Source organism: Octodon degus, unplaced genomic scaffold, assembly GCF_000260255.1.
Source record: "Octodon degus isolate 3935 unplaced genomic scaffold, OctDeg1.0 scaffold00028, whole genome shotgun sequence".
NCBI lineage: Eukaryota > Metazoa > Chordata > Mammalia > Rodentia > Octodontidae > Octodon > Octodon degus.
This window is the reverse complement of record NW_004524604.1, coordinates 17237611-17252948: the sequence shown is the minus strand read 5'-3', so window position 1 is coordinate 17252948 and position 15338 is coordinate 17237611. Positions and strand designations below refer to the sequence as shown.

The following is a 15338-nucleotide window of genomic DNA, read 5'->3' as shown; positions in this document are numbered from 1 at the left end:
TTTTTTTTTTTTGTGGAACCGGGGATTGAACTCAGACCCTTGCACTTGCTGGGGAAGCACTTATTCCACTGAGACATCTCCCCGGCCCTTGTTAATATAATCTTAAAGAAGAACTGAACCAACTACTTGATTAGAAGACCATTTATTGTTTTGGAACAGAAGAACCAGCGATTGGAAATGATCATTTGAAGGATAAAAGAGAATCTAGATAGCATGAGAACATAGAGGGGAGTTAGTATCAGATTGAACTCACATTTACATTATAAAGAACTTAGAGGGCTGGGGACTTAGGTCGGTGGTCCAAGCGCTTGTCTGGCAAGCACAAGGATCTGAGTTCTATCCATGGTACCATATGCAGTGCTGGCCCAGGAATCCCAGGCCCGCCGTGCTGGCCACAAAGCACACCTGTAATCTCAGTGCTGGGGAGGCTGAAATAGAAGGATCACTGTGAATCTGAACTGTGTAGCAAGACTCTGTATCAAATAAATAAATACATTTAAAAAAGAATTTAGAATATCAGAGTAGAATTTCAAAGTGAAAAGTATTAAACAGAGGTCAAGGATGAATGCTCTTTACTATCACTATGATTTTTCATGGTGAGAAATCCTTAGATGCTGCAAGTCTGTGGTGGTATAACATAAATCATTCACATTCCAAATATTACTTAAAGACTTAAATATAACAATAGAGGAGGAAAAGACATAATAACAAATAATCCAAGAAAGGCAAGGCATTGGGTGACATTTAGCTGGCTATAAGACAATATTTATAAACATCTTCTGTAACTACACTGATTTGAGATTTATTCATCTCCAACCCATCTTATCAGTCTTTATTAGAACACTGATTCAAAGAGTGATGATGTGGGTCAGCATCTCAAACCCCTAAATGCTCTCTTAATATTTTCTTTTTTTATTTTTATATTTTCTTTTTTAATGGTTTAGTTTTACCCTGAGATGAGTTAGAGCTAAAAATGAAAGTAAAAATATATACTGCCTTGTGGTTATTCAGGGTTTCTGTTCTTTTTCTGCCTTCCCACCAACCTTCTAAATTCAGACAACTAGAGAAAAGTGTGGGTGCTGCTAAAAGGGACACAAGGTATGGGATTGTGCTAGCTCACTATCCACCAGCTCTGGGAAGAAAAAATCGTCATCCTGACTCCAGAATTAGTCTGTGACACATGCCAAGAAGAATATCTCATTATTCAAAGTAGAAAGTGGTACATGAAGCTACTTCCCTGATACCTCCTTCAAAGGTTCTACAATAAGGAATGAAGTCTTAGGAGAAGTGACAGAAAGTCCCAACCTTTGGGATTTCCACAGAATGCTACATTTTTTGCTCACCAGCCATTCTCAATGTATACCAGATACCAGAAACACACAGCACATCCAAACATGCACATGTATACAACAGTGAATGGACCTGAACTTGCAATACACCCTCCACTGGACTCTGGGATTTCTAAGATAGTGTAGATCACTTTTCTCTAGAAACTAGCTCATCCATCTTTATATTTAAGTGTGTATTAGCTAACACACTTCCTTGCCATCGTTTTAAGAAGTTGACAGGAGAAATACAAGATAGAGATCTTTAACTATATACATGTTGACTAAAAACATGCTTAGTTTATATAGTGTTTACACATAACAGCCTCCAGTAGTGATGACATTACAAAGTGCTGTAGACAGTGAATGGGGCACTCTCCAGTAAGACCCTGTCTTTACCATATGAGGGTAATGGGAAGAGGAAGAAAAAAAAGAGAGAAGTAAAATTGAAATTAGGAACTATACACACATTTTTTTTTCTTAGCGAGATAGCTCTCAAGCTTTAGCATATTAGAACTTCCTAGAACAACTTCCCTATGATAATGCAATCTCTACAGATACCTAAAGGTACCAATGAATTTAATTCATTAAAAAACACCTGGAATTTTTGTTAAGACACAGATTTCTGGACCAGAGTTTCTGGCTCAGTGTTGAGGACCATGTGTTTGCTTTTCTAACAAGTATTCAGGTGATTTGATGCGGCTAGTCTAGTCTTCTACACGTTGGGAGTACATTATGTAACCCTGTTTGATTCCTGTCAGTGAATAGTGTTACAATCTTGAAATTCCATTTAAATCCACAATGATGTGAGATCATGTTCAAGTTTCAGTTTTGAGAGCCCAGATGCATAATTTGTGATTTTACCTTTAGTCTCTTCCAAAACTTAAGTTCAGTTAAAAGTTACACAGTCTTGCCTAAGTCACAGAGACTAGCAGTCCCTTTCTCAAGCTCTTAACAGTGCGTGCCATACCCATTCTGACAAGCACAGGCATTTAAAACTTGAATGACCTGAACTTGCAATCCTGCTTTCTCTGACGCTGGGGCAGGTATTTCCAAATCAGCCTCCTCACCATCCCTGGGATACTTCAATTCCAGCTGCCTGGCGTGGGCATGCTTTCTCAGTACAGCTGCCACTGCTTTTTCCCTGCTGGACTGTTTGCTATGGATAGTCTAACATTTCTGAAGCTTCAGAGTATCAGAAACTCAACCCCTCCCCCTTATCCGTACCCCGCCCTCAACTGCACAAGCAGACTTTGATGAGAGAGCAATGAGCAGAAAAATCTGACATCACTAATTTTCCAACCAGTTTTTCTTGCCAAAGATTTGTGCAGCCTTGGCTGAACTGTATATTTTCTGAAAGTTTCTGTAATTGTTTCTTTTTCTCTATATTTCTTCTTTAAATTTCCTCGGGTACCATTGGGTGGGGTGAAATAGACTTTTATGACATGACAACAATTAACTAAATGCGTAAAATTGGTGAAGGAATAGGGGTCATGTAGTCCTCATTTTGAAGCACAGCTCTGCTGGTTACCAGCAGGATACTTTATTTCTGAGCTGGCTTTCTCATCTGTAACAAAAAGTTGTGAAAATGCTAAGCCAACACTCCTCTTTCCTATACATGCATGTGCATGTGTACACACACACACACACGCACACACACACACACACACACACACGGAGGTTTGTGATACCAGACTATCACTTGGAACCAAACTACCAAAGGTTTGAGAACCCCCTTAAATTTAGTAGATGTGTGATCTTGGACCAGTTATTTAATTTCCTGGTGCCTGACTTTCCCTATCTAAAAAATTGTTATAGTAAAGAGTAAATTAGTTGCTCTAAGGGCTGGGGAAATGGCTCAGTGGAATAAGCGCTTCCCTGGCAAGCTCAAGGGCCTCAGTTCAATCCCCGGTTCCACCAAAAGAAAAAAAAAAGTTACTATATGTAAAATACTTACATAGTTCCCCTTGCTATTTCTGTTAGCTATTGTTATTCTATATCAACTTTTTGATACATAGGGTTTTTTTTTTGTTGTTGCTATTGTTGGGTTTTTTGTTTGTTTGTTTGTTTTTAGTACAGGGGGTACAGGGTCTACAGGGCCTTACTACATGGATTGTAGATTGGACTTGCAATGATTCTCCTGTTTTCAGCATCCCAAGTGCTAGGATTACAGGCATGCAGCACCACACCCCATCTCAATCGCTGTCTCAGCAAGCCCCTGGGGCAGGGCCTGCAGGGCACAATGTGTGGGGGGGAGGGGGGTGTTGAACCTTGGCTGCTGCACTCTGCCTAAGCAGATGCTTTAGTCTGCTGAACTATCAGGCTGGCCCTTGGTATACAGATCTTAGCACTACCTGTGTACACATTAACCACCTAACTTTAATTTGATTTAAGCTTTCGATAATATCTGTATAAACAAGCGGAGTCATAAATCCATTTTCTTGGTGAGCACATTCTGTATCCTTTAGACCTGAGAGAGGAATCTTAGAGGCATCATTGTAGCTTTGGCAAAGGTTTCTCAGTAGCTCCTTTTTTTTTTTTTTTTAAATATTTATTTATTTATTTATTGTGTGTGTGTGACCAGCTCAGCCCACCAGGGGGCGGGGCTGGCTGGCATGTGGTGCTGGGGGATTGAACCGCGGTCCCTGTGCTTTGCCAAGCTTGTTCCAAGTAGGTGCTTTAGACCACTGAGCCATCTCACCAGCCCAGTAGCTCCTTTGAAATTCAGAAGGGTCTACAGGGCCTTACTACATGGATTGTAGCAAAATGTGTAGGTTCCTTACTAATTTAGAATATAGACTGACATCAACTTTTAAAAATCTACAGGGCTAAAAGTGTCTTTGGTTCTTATATTATTTTATCCTTAATTTGGGAAGCAGCTTACAGCATAGAAAACCTTTTCCAGGTCACTGAAGTTTCTAAAAATCTTCCAGAAAGGAAGAACAAGTTTAGCACATTGGGCTTCCAATCCTAACTACTTTTCCTGAAGCATCTTTTAAATTAAATAAGCACCGCCCTGGTTTCCATGAGAAAGACATCCACAACACTAAACACACCATCCTCTCCAACTGTTCTGATGCTATAATTTGTCCTCAACTTTCTGACAGATTTGCAACAGGATTTTTTGAACACTCTTATAAATCAGAGCAGAGGTGATAAAATAGTGATAAAATGATGATCACGGAAATCCTGCCTAGAGGAAAAGACTCAGTGTCACTATCTGCTATTAAGTTCTGGGAAGAAAGCTCCTGATTTGGCCTGAGGTAGCTGAAGGATGACAATTGGTTGTAGTTCGGCCTGGCCTGAGTTTTAAAGGACCTTTGGAGTTGGCTGGAAGCTCAGCGATATCTGTTCATTTCCTCCTCATCTGACAGATGAGGAAACCAGCAGAAGTTAAATACATGTAGCTATCGAGAGGAAAAAAAAATCAGAGGTGAAAACTGAAACCTCAAAGAGGGAATCAGTGGTTTCTTCACAAAGCAAGCCATGTTTCAATCAGGAAAGCACCTCAGAAGGACGCTGGCAAGGGGAGGAGGGCAACATCGTAATAAGCAACTCTCCTGGACTTGGCAGACAGGATGTCAGCTGGGACTGAAGAGTAAAATTGGATCTGTAGGGTGGAGACACACCATGTCCAACAATTCAATTTTATCTTTAGGGGCCCCTAGGGAGGGCTAGGATGAAATTCATGCCTGCAGAAAATTTTTAGAAAAGATAATTGTAAATCCTTAATGGTATGCTACATAGCTATCATTTTCTTTAAACCTTAAAAAACTTGCTGTTGACTAAAATTAAATTGGTCCTATTAAACTTTAGCTAAGTGTATTCAAAAAGGATCAGGAAACCCTTCATTCTAACACAGATTAATGAATTCAAAGTATAAATTTTGTGACTTGAAATTTTCTTTGTATTCACTAAACACCGAGTACAGTTTTAACATGAATAGAGAGGCCATCCCTAATGCAGGGAAGTCATGAAATCAAGGGTAGACTTCTACGGCTTCAATTGCTCTGGCCCTAAGCTGATGTCTCAGCCCACAAAAGCACGGCATCTGAAGTGTCCTGTACAGCCGCAGCCCCCACCCCTGCCCCATGCTATGTAATGGAATACTAATGCTATCAGGGAGCAAGAGGCAATTTTTCTTTTATGAGCACAAAGCGGTGACACAAGGCCCTAAGTGAACACTGCTAAGTGCACCAGCTGCCGTCGATCAATATTTTGGCCATTAATACTCATTCAGGCTTTTAGTCCATTTAAATGTGTATCACTGTTAGCTTATTTTTAAACCATTTATGAATTCTAATCTTTCAATTTTGAAATAATAAGACATTTAGAATGTAATGAAAGGCAATCGCTCATTAGTATGCCTGGTGACAACAGTGTTTTAATGCGGCCACTAATTTTTAAAAGCATACTGTGACCCTTAACAATAAGAGAAAAGCTACTTTTCAGGTACTTATAGTATTAGGTCTATTTTCATTCAGCACAAAGGCAAGCTGATCATCACACATGAGTTTTTCTTGGCCTGTGAAGTCCTTCAAGAACATGGTTTATTACACATCTATAGGACAGAAGTGATAAGCCACAGCCCATTCACAAATGTTCATCTGCCTTTAAAAAGAAATTTTATGTGTGTGTATGTGGCCAGCTCAGCCCACTGGGGGCGGGGCTGGCTGGCATGTGGTGCTGGGGGATTGAACTGCGGTCCCTGTGCTTGCTAAGCTTGTTGTAAGTAGGTGCTTTAGACCACTGAGCCATCTCACCAGCCCTAAAAAGAAAGTTTAAAGTTTAAATTATAACCGAAGTTTTCTTTCTTTCTTTCTTTCTCATTGTTTATCAGCAAGTTCCTAGGACAGCTACTGTAAAAACCATGAATTCCATCCTCACATGGAAAAGAGGACTGAAACAGATTTACCCTGATTTTGTTTTATTTTTAGCCCTGGGGATTGAACCTGGCACCTCGTGCATGCTAGGCAGCCACTCTACCACTGTGCCACATCCCCAACCTTACCTCAAAATTTTATGTTTTTGGATCTTTTGGAATAGTAAATCTCTCTGATCAAACCTCAAAGAGCAAATATTAGGAGTATATATCTCATCTCATACATGATAGGTTCAGGCCCTAGTATGAATTGCTAAAATCATTATGGTGGTCATTTAATATAGCTGATGCCCTTAAAACAAAAGACCACCTCCCCCTTCTTCTCCAACTCAGCCCAGGACATAATTTACTTTCACCCTTCCTGCCCTGTCAGGGAAGACCCCCAATCAGTTTCTCAGGTATAACTAAATAGCCCTTCAAACTCCTCCCCCGGCAAAAGGTCATAAAAGCCTCAGCCTCCCTTTGTGCAACCCAGAGAATTTCTTATCTTCCTTACGTTCTTTCTGTGTCCTCAAAGAAAACAAAGTCCCTTTCCCTTTTTCCTTCTGCCTGTTTCTCTGCTGCGCTGTTCACCTGAAAAACACCTATCAACACATATATCCTCTCTCCTGGAAGATCACTGAAAGAATGCACTTATTTTTAAATACCTTAGCATCGTTTAGTAAAGAGATACACATGGGTAAATCCCAGCTCAGCAGCTAATCACATGACCTTCACTTACTCTTTCTATCTGATCCGCAAAAAGAGTGTGTTGGGTTTTCAAAGGTGTCTTCTTCAGACAAACAATTTAAGTTTGCTTACAAGTGCTGGCCATTTATCTTACTTGGAAGCCCCTTTCCCTTTATGAGTTGAGAGTGCTGCTGAATTCCTCTTGTTTCCTGTTTCTGACTATTTTATTGCACCACTAACAGAAAGCTCCCAATAAACATTATAGATATGACACTTAGATCATCGCTGGAGGAAAGAACAATGGGCCTTAGCAATGCCATTCACACGGACTGTTGTCAGAGACTTGGCTTTTAGGGTGACCACCACTGTAACTGACACAGTCAAATACCTGTGAGTACATGGACTCTGTCCTGGGTGGCTATTTAATTTTAGAAAGTTAACTTCACTTTTTTAGGATTCAGTTTTTTCTCTACAAAAGGAGGCTGTTAGAAAAAAATACCCTTAGGGACCCGGGAAATGGTTCAGTGGAATAAATGCTTCCATGGCAAGTGCAAGGGCCTGAGTTCATTCCCCAGTTCTAAAAAAAAAAAAAAAAATCCCCTTAAATTCCAATAATTATTGTTCTGTGACAACAAAAATTAAACACTAAAATATGTCTCCTTTTTCTTTCATATAGCTTAAGATAACTCAAATATGTGCAAAATTCTATATATGTGTACATGTATTCATTATTTTATAGTTCTTTTATATTGCACTGGTCATTACTTTTGATGACTTTCTCATTTAAAAAAACTTATGAAAGAAGACATGAAATCACACAATCCACCTTTATGCTTATAAATTTTAAGCCTAAATTGCCTTAAGAAGAGTAACTTAAAAAAAAAAAGAAAGAAGAAGAGTAACTTAAAGGGTGAGAGAAATAGCTCACTGGCATAAGCACCTGCCTGGCAGGCCCAAGGTCCTGAGTTTGATCCCTGGTACCACCAAAAAACAAAAAACAAAAAACAAAAAAAAAAAAAAAAAAAAAAAAAAAAAAAAAAAAAAAAAAAGAAGGGTAACTTAGAGAAACAATATTAGATAATGCATTAATATTTTATAATTTCTACCAGAATTTTGAAATATTTTATGGTGTTTTGTGTGATGAATGGTAATCTGGAATTTTTCAGGTTCCAGAGTCAAATTTGCTTTGTATGTCAGCAGCACAATGCCTGAATTTAATTCAATCAAAATGTGACACATTTTACAAAACTGTATTCCCATCACAGATAAACTGAAATTGGTAAGATAGCCATAAATTTAGGATTATGAAGAAATAGTACCCTTCAATAAATGGTAATTTTAACTCTGTGTTGTTTTTTAAAGTATGTAAAGTGCTTTTTTATGCTTACAAGGATTATATTGTATCTGACTTCCCAGATTACATTCTATGCTTTTGTCGATTTTCATTAGTCAGGATACAAGAAAGTCTCCACTGATGTTAGGGAAGGGTACACGGCTGAAGTCAAGGGCTTTATCTCTGAAAGCATCCCTTCCTTTCTGGTTGGCTATTTCTTTTTTTGGATAATGATTCCCCTCCCATGTCCATTTAATTATATTAAGAACCTCAATACAAAAGAATTTAATTTTGTCCTCTGAATGGATCAACACATTGGCCCCCTGAAAAGCAATCACATTGCTTGATTTAGAGCTTCTGTCTTACAGCTCAAGCGCCTCACAGTGTGATCCAGGGAAGGCATGGGCTTGCTTACATCCTCAAATCATGACTGTACATTATTAACATCAGGATATCACATGATTATCATGTAAAATGTGCATTCATCTTGATGGCCCAGACTATAAGCATATATACGAGGTCTTCAAGGCTTCTAAAGTGAAGGAAGCCCCAAAAGTATGCTCTTTGCTATGAATTATAGCATTGGCTTATGTGTTTCCATTATATTCAAAGGTTCTGTCCATTAGTAAGTTGAGGGGCTGGGGATAGAGCTCAGTGGCATAAGCGCCTGCCTGGCAAGTGCAAGGTCATGAGTTCGATCCTTGCTACCACAGACACACACACACACACACACACACACACACACACACACACACAAAATAGGTTGAGATAAGAGTGGTGATACCAACTACTTTGTCAATAACATCAGTTGCAAAAAAAAAAAAAAACTAATAACATCAGTTGCACACTACTACTGTCTTATATTTTATTTTAAAGGCTGATAGGACAGAGTAGATAATTTTTGTAATATTTTATTAAATTTTCTGAAATGGCCTGCATGGCCAATTGTGCAGAAAATAGTACTTTGGGAGTTTAAGAACTTTAAAAATGTTTTTCCACACTTTTTCTTGAGAGAAAATAATACTAACATTGATAATAATCATAAATTAGGACATCTGATGTCAGGATGAGAAATTAAAAGTGCTGCATAAGACACTTGTTTACATATAATACTTTTTTTTTTTTTTTTTTTTTTTTTTTGCAGTCCCAGGGATTGAACTCAGGACCTTATGCTTGCCAGGCAAGCACTTATTCTACTGAGCTATCTCCCCAGCTCCAATACTCATTATTATAAGAAAATAAAACACCTATTTAATCAAAACTGATTTGGAAAGTTATTCCCAAAGAGGGGTGGAATCTGGTTCTGCAGGTTTTCCTCCTGAAATTACTTGACATAGAAGGATTTCCCTCCTAGAATTTTAAGAGAAGTCATTTCTAGAACTTTATATTGCTCATCAGGGCTGCTTGTGCAGAAAGGCTGCCGTGGGACTGCGGAGCCATCACTTCCCAGGACCTTTATTAAAAACAAACAGCTCCCCTGACTGGACTCGGCACATAACAAGGAACCCACAGCTGCCCACAGCCTTGCAGTAGGTGCTGCCTGTGAGCATGACTGTGACACTGGCTCTTGTGACAAGGCAAATTTCGGAGCTTCTCTGGAAAGAGATTAGCGTTCATTAAGCCGCAGCACCTTTTGTCAAGCTAATGACATTTCAATCAGCGCATTTCCCCCCGTTTCAGTACTTTGCCATCTGAGCACAAGCCTCTAATTACACCCAAGCAACAAGTTTCACGTCAATCTCACAATTTACGCACTCACCGTACACCATCGCTCCTCCAGTTTCATGCAAGAAGCGGAATCGATGATTCTTAAATAACCAGATTGTCAGAATGGTAAGGATGAGCAAGAAATTAAAGACCAGCAGCTCCACCGCTCCCTGATGCTGAAAGTGATACTCATCCTTCTCTGACATAAACCTTTGTCGTCTCTCCATTCTCCAGTCTTCTTGGGATTCCTTAGATAAAATCCTAGATAAAGCCTGTTTTAATAAGATTTGCCCAAGACAGTCTGGCTGTCTGAGAATTACAGAATAAACACAGCTACTTGACTTGCCACTTCACAAGCATTCTACCCTGGTTTAGCATTCAGCCGGCTTCTAGTTACAACTTCCTGTTTCTCTCTTAAAGCAGCCTCGTCTCTTTTCCAACTCCAGAGTGTGGTTTCATCATCGATTCTTAGCATCTTCAAATGATTCACGCCCTGAAAAGATCTTTCATACTGGCAAATCTACAAGCAACAACTCTGAGATGTTGAGTCATGATCTTACTGTGATTTCAAACAAGTTTTCTTAAGGTACATGACAGGCGATTTGTAGATCAGTACTTTAAAAGTTCATTTTATATTAGCAATATTCTCTGGGCTCAGAGAGGCAATTTCCAACTCATAAACTTACCCAGCCTCTCCTCCGAGCCTGCTAACACGATGTAACTTTGGTCTGGCCTGAAATGATTTCGCAGGATTTTTTTTTTTTTGGAAGTTGAGAAACATGAATTTAGTACATGATTTTCTGTATGGGTTTCTACAATGGGTTATCACAGAATAGAATTTAAACTCTGAGTCTATTGTTTACAAGAGGAAAAAAAAAGTCAAAAAGAAAATCCTACCCCCATCTTACCATGGTGCTGTTTGGCTGCGTCCAGTCATGTCACTGACGAGGAAACCATGCAGCTACCCACAGCAAGGCACACACTTGTGTTTCTTTGTGCACAGCTTCTGGCCCTGACACCCAGGACTCCCAGAGGTCCCTGGCAGGACACAGCCTCCTCTAGCATGTAAAAAAAAAAAACAATGCTAGTCCCTGACAAGCAGTTCTGCCACCAATAATGAAGGGTTCAGACTCAAAAGAGTCATACCATGGAGGTTCTTTAGAACAGTCTTCATTTGACAGGCTGGTTCTACTTGAGGCTAGATTTGTATGTTTTTAGGAATCCAGTGGTTCAAATCAATACTACTATGAGTGCTGCTACTTTTTGAAAACAAATATTATGATGTGCTTGACTTTTGGAATTTGGTATATTCTGAGGTTCAGTGAGTGTTTTCGTCATTCCACCAAGTCACGGTAATGTAGGAATATTAATCATCCTGTGTTCCCATTTTGGTACATTAGCTTTCAGTTTATATAACCTAATTCACTGAATAGTCAGAGCTCAAATATATTTTGGAAAGATCACTGTCACAAAAGGGTAACTCAGCAAAGAGTTTCACACTCAGAGAACTTTATCAGCCACTTAATGTGAAACTGCTCACCCAGCTTCTTAGCCTTGTGGAAGGTTGAAGCTGATTTTCTCTTTGAGGTTAGCTTAGTCGAGGGTATTTATGCGCACTGCAGATGTTCTAGCATGCTACCCTTTTCATCAGGCATATCTGCGATGACTAATATTCAAACTGTTTGGAAACCTGTCAGTTAATGGGTGAAAGCATTTTATACAGCTTTGCTAGTACGATCTCCTTTCATAACTTCTCAGCTCCACAGGTTTAGTCTTGAGTCATTAGATTTTACAAGGTAACACAAATCCAATTCCTCACTCGCCCACGCTCTAGGAGGGTAGGGCAGGGATCAAAACTTTGAGTCCTGCTTGACATTGTTTAAAAAAAAACAAATAAGTAAAACTATTTTTTTAAAAAAGACAAGCACAAAGCTTTTATATGTAAATGGTTGCAAGTACAGATCATAATCATAGGCAAAATAAGTCAAACCTACATGTATACGCATCATACTGCCTTGTTAGTGCAAGAACCTGAAAGAATAGATAGAACTGGAAAAGTGTGATAGATCCTGTGAAAGGGAAAGAATCTTTTCAAAAGGAAGGAACAACTGGGATGAGGGAAAGGAGAAATAAAAGAAGGAAGGGAAAAAAGTATGTATGTGTATGCACAGGATAGCTTAGATAATTTTACTGCTGATTTCTGCTGGTCTATTGAGAAAAGCAATTGATGCTTCTTTTCCTCCTTTTTCATTTTTTATAACTTTTTGACCAATTTTGCATGCTTATATCTGGTAATCTATAGATTTTTTTGTGGTACCAGGAATTGAACGCAGGACCCTGTGCTTGCCAGGCAGGCACTTATTCTACTGAGTCATCTCCCCGGCCCATATCTGGTAATCTAAACAACTAATTTAAAGACAACAATATGCCATGTAACAATCATTGTTGAATTCCTATAACTGTGTGTAGTGAAATTCTGTATCAGTTCTAATGTTTCTACTATTTTTATTCTCTCTAAAATTTAAAAATTATAAGTGAAAAATAAATTAATACAAACATTAATTCTAGGTGTATAGCTCAATGCAAAGGTGCTATCTTCGATCTGCAGCAAAAAATAAATTATAAAAGGAAAAAGATTGAAGAGGGTATCAGACAGTTTTCTTTCTTTCTTTCTTTCTTTCTTTCTTTCTTTCTTTCTTTCTTTCTTTCTTTCTTTCTTTCTTTCTTTCTTTTTCTCTTTCTCTTTCTTTCTTCTGGTACCAGGGATTGAGCTCAGGACCTTGCCCTTGCCATGGAGGCTCTTACACAGCTGAGCTACCTCCCTCGCGTCCTGAAGAAGATATCAGAAAATGGAAAGATAACCTTTGCTCTTGAGTGAAGAACCAATATAGTGAAAAATGGCTACTATTCCAAAACTGTTATCCATGTTTAATGTAATTCCTATCAAAATTCCAACAGCATATCTCACAGACTTAGAGAAGACAATGTTAAAGTTCATTCAGAGCCAGAAGAGACCTAGAATAGCAAAGGCAATCCTGGTTAATAAAGGCAAGGCTGGAAGCATCAACATCCCCAAATAGAAACTATATTACAAAGCTACTGTGATAAAATTAGTATGGTCTTAAAGACACACACACACACACACACACACACACACACACACATACACACACCAGACCCAAGGATCAATGGAGATTAGAAGGTAGAAACAATTCCAAACACACTGAGACACTTTTTTTATTTTAATGAATTTAAGGCAGGGTTTACAGGATCTTACAATGTAGATGGGACGCATAGTGATTCTCCTGTTTTCAGCCTCCCTAGTGCTGGGATTACAGATATGCGCCATCACACACACCCAGTCTCAATTGCCCCTAGGACAGGGCTAGCGTGGCATGATGGGGGATCGAGCCCCAGCGGCTGCACTCTGTCTAAGCAGTTGCTTTAGTCCACTGAGCTATCTGGCTGACCCCAAGATACTTTTTTTTTTTTTTTTTTAAACTGGGGATTGAACTCAGGTCTTTGTGCTTGCCAGTGAAGCGCTTATTCCACTGAGCCATCTCCCTGGCCCCTGATACTTTATTTTTGACAAAAGTATCAAACATATTCACTGGAAGACGCATAGCTTCTTTAATAAAAGGTGTTGAAAAAATCAGTTCTCACTTGCTGAAGTTTAAAATTGGATCCATATTTTTCCACACACAACAATAAATTTGAAATGAATCAAAGATTTAAATATTAAAACAGAAACACTAAATCTGGTGGAAAATAGAATTGGTAAAACTCTTGAGGACACTGGTGTAGGCAAAGACTTTATGAAATTTTAAAATCCTGATCTCACAGGAAGTATCACAAAGAATCAACAACTGGGATCTCATCTTATTAAAAATCTTTTGTTCATAAAAAAAAAAAAACTAATGGAGTGAAGAGACAAACAACAATCTTGGAAAAAGTGTTTGTCAGCTATTGCTCAGATAGAGGATTACTATGAAGAATATATAAAGAACTTTGAAGGGCCAGGGAGATAGCTCAGCAGCATAAGTGCTTGCCTGGCAAGCACAAGGTGCTAAGTTTGATCCCTGGTACCAAAAAAAAAAGGAGAAAAAAAATCAAAATTCAGAAATCCAATGCAAAAATGAGCATCTGAAATGAATACACACTTCTCACATGAAGAAATACAAAGAGCATGCAAATATATGAAGAAATGTTCAACATCATTGGTCATTTGAAATATGCAAATTAGAAGAACATTGAGATTACATCTCAACCCCCCAAAAAATGGCTATCATCAAGAAATCAACCAAAAACAAATGTATGTAGGGCTGTGGATAAAAAGGGATCTTTAGGGCTGGCAGATAGCTCAGTGGATTAAAGTGCCTGCTTAGGTAGATACAGAGACCAGGGTTCAGTCCTTGGCATGCCATCCTGTGCAGTGCACTGAGACTGGACGTGGTGGTGCGTGCCTGTAATCCCAGCACTTGGGTGGCTGAAGGCAGGAGAATCACTATGAGTCTGATCTGTGTAGTGAGACCCTGTAGACCCTATACTAAATACATAAAAAAAAAAAATACTACTAATAAAAAAGGGACCTTTCTCCAGTGTTGGTGGGAGTGTAGACTGGTATAACAACTATGGAAATCAGTGTGGAGATTCTTTAAACAACTAGTATTAGAGGTCCCTATTCTACCCAACTATTCCTCTTCTGGTTATTTTTCCAGAAGAATTGAAAACATCATACCAAAACACCCGTATTTATAGCAGTCCAATTTATTTATATTTATTTATTTATTTATTTATTTACTTTTGCAGTACCACGGATCAAACTCAGGACCTTGCACTGCTAGGGAAACACTTATTCCACTGCACTATCCCCTGTCCCCTAGCAGTCCAATTTGTGATAGCTAAATCTTAGACACAACCCAAATGCTCATCACCTGAGGAATGAATAAAGAAGATGTGGTCTTTTTATACCATGGAGTGCCACTCAGCCATCAAAAAGGAATAACTGGAGACTTATATAGGTAAATGGATGCAATTGGAGACCATACTCTTAAGTGAAATAAATCAGACTCACATGTGTAAACAACACATTGTCTCCCTCGTGTAAGAAACTGAAAGAACAATATTCAAAAGGTACAATAGGTAGTGTGAAAGGGAAAGAAACTCCTCTACAGGAAAACACAACTGGGATTGTGTGATACATGTAATCATCGTTTTGTCTCCCTAGTGTGGGAAGCTACACAAATAAATATTATAAATGTGTATTGATTCTGGAAATAATGGCATGTTAACCCTAATGATTTTAAATTCTTTGAATTTTCATGTCAATTTTAAAAAAAGCCTGCAGGCCTGGTCTGATAGCTCAGTGGAGATTAAAGTGCCTGCTTACACAGAGGCAGGGATGGGATTCGATCCCCAGCGT

At 38.8% G+C, this 15338-nt stretch overlaps 1 protein-coding gene across 1 annotated transcript in view; it reads right to left on the bottom strand.

Annotated features, from left to right (window-relative positions):
• Positions 1 to 10266, bottom strand: part of Slc9a9 (solute carrier family 9 member A9) — a 711270-nt gene extending 701004 nt beyond the window's left edge. Inside the window, exon 1 of the mRNA XM_012514271.2 lies at positions 9969 to 10266. Within this exon, the coding sequence (XP_012369725.1) occupies positions 9969 to 10143 (175 nt within the window). The 5' untranslated portion in view covers positions 10144 to 10266. The remainder of the gene's footprint in view (positions 1 to 9968) is intronic.
• Between the last annotated feature and the right edge of the window lie 5072 nt (positions 10267 to 15338).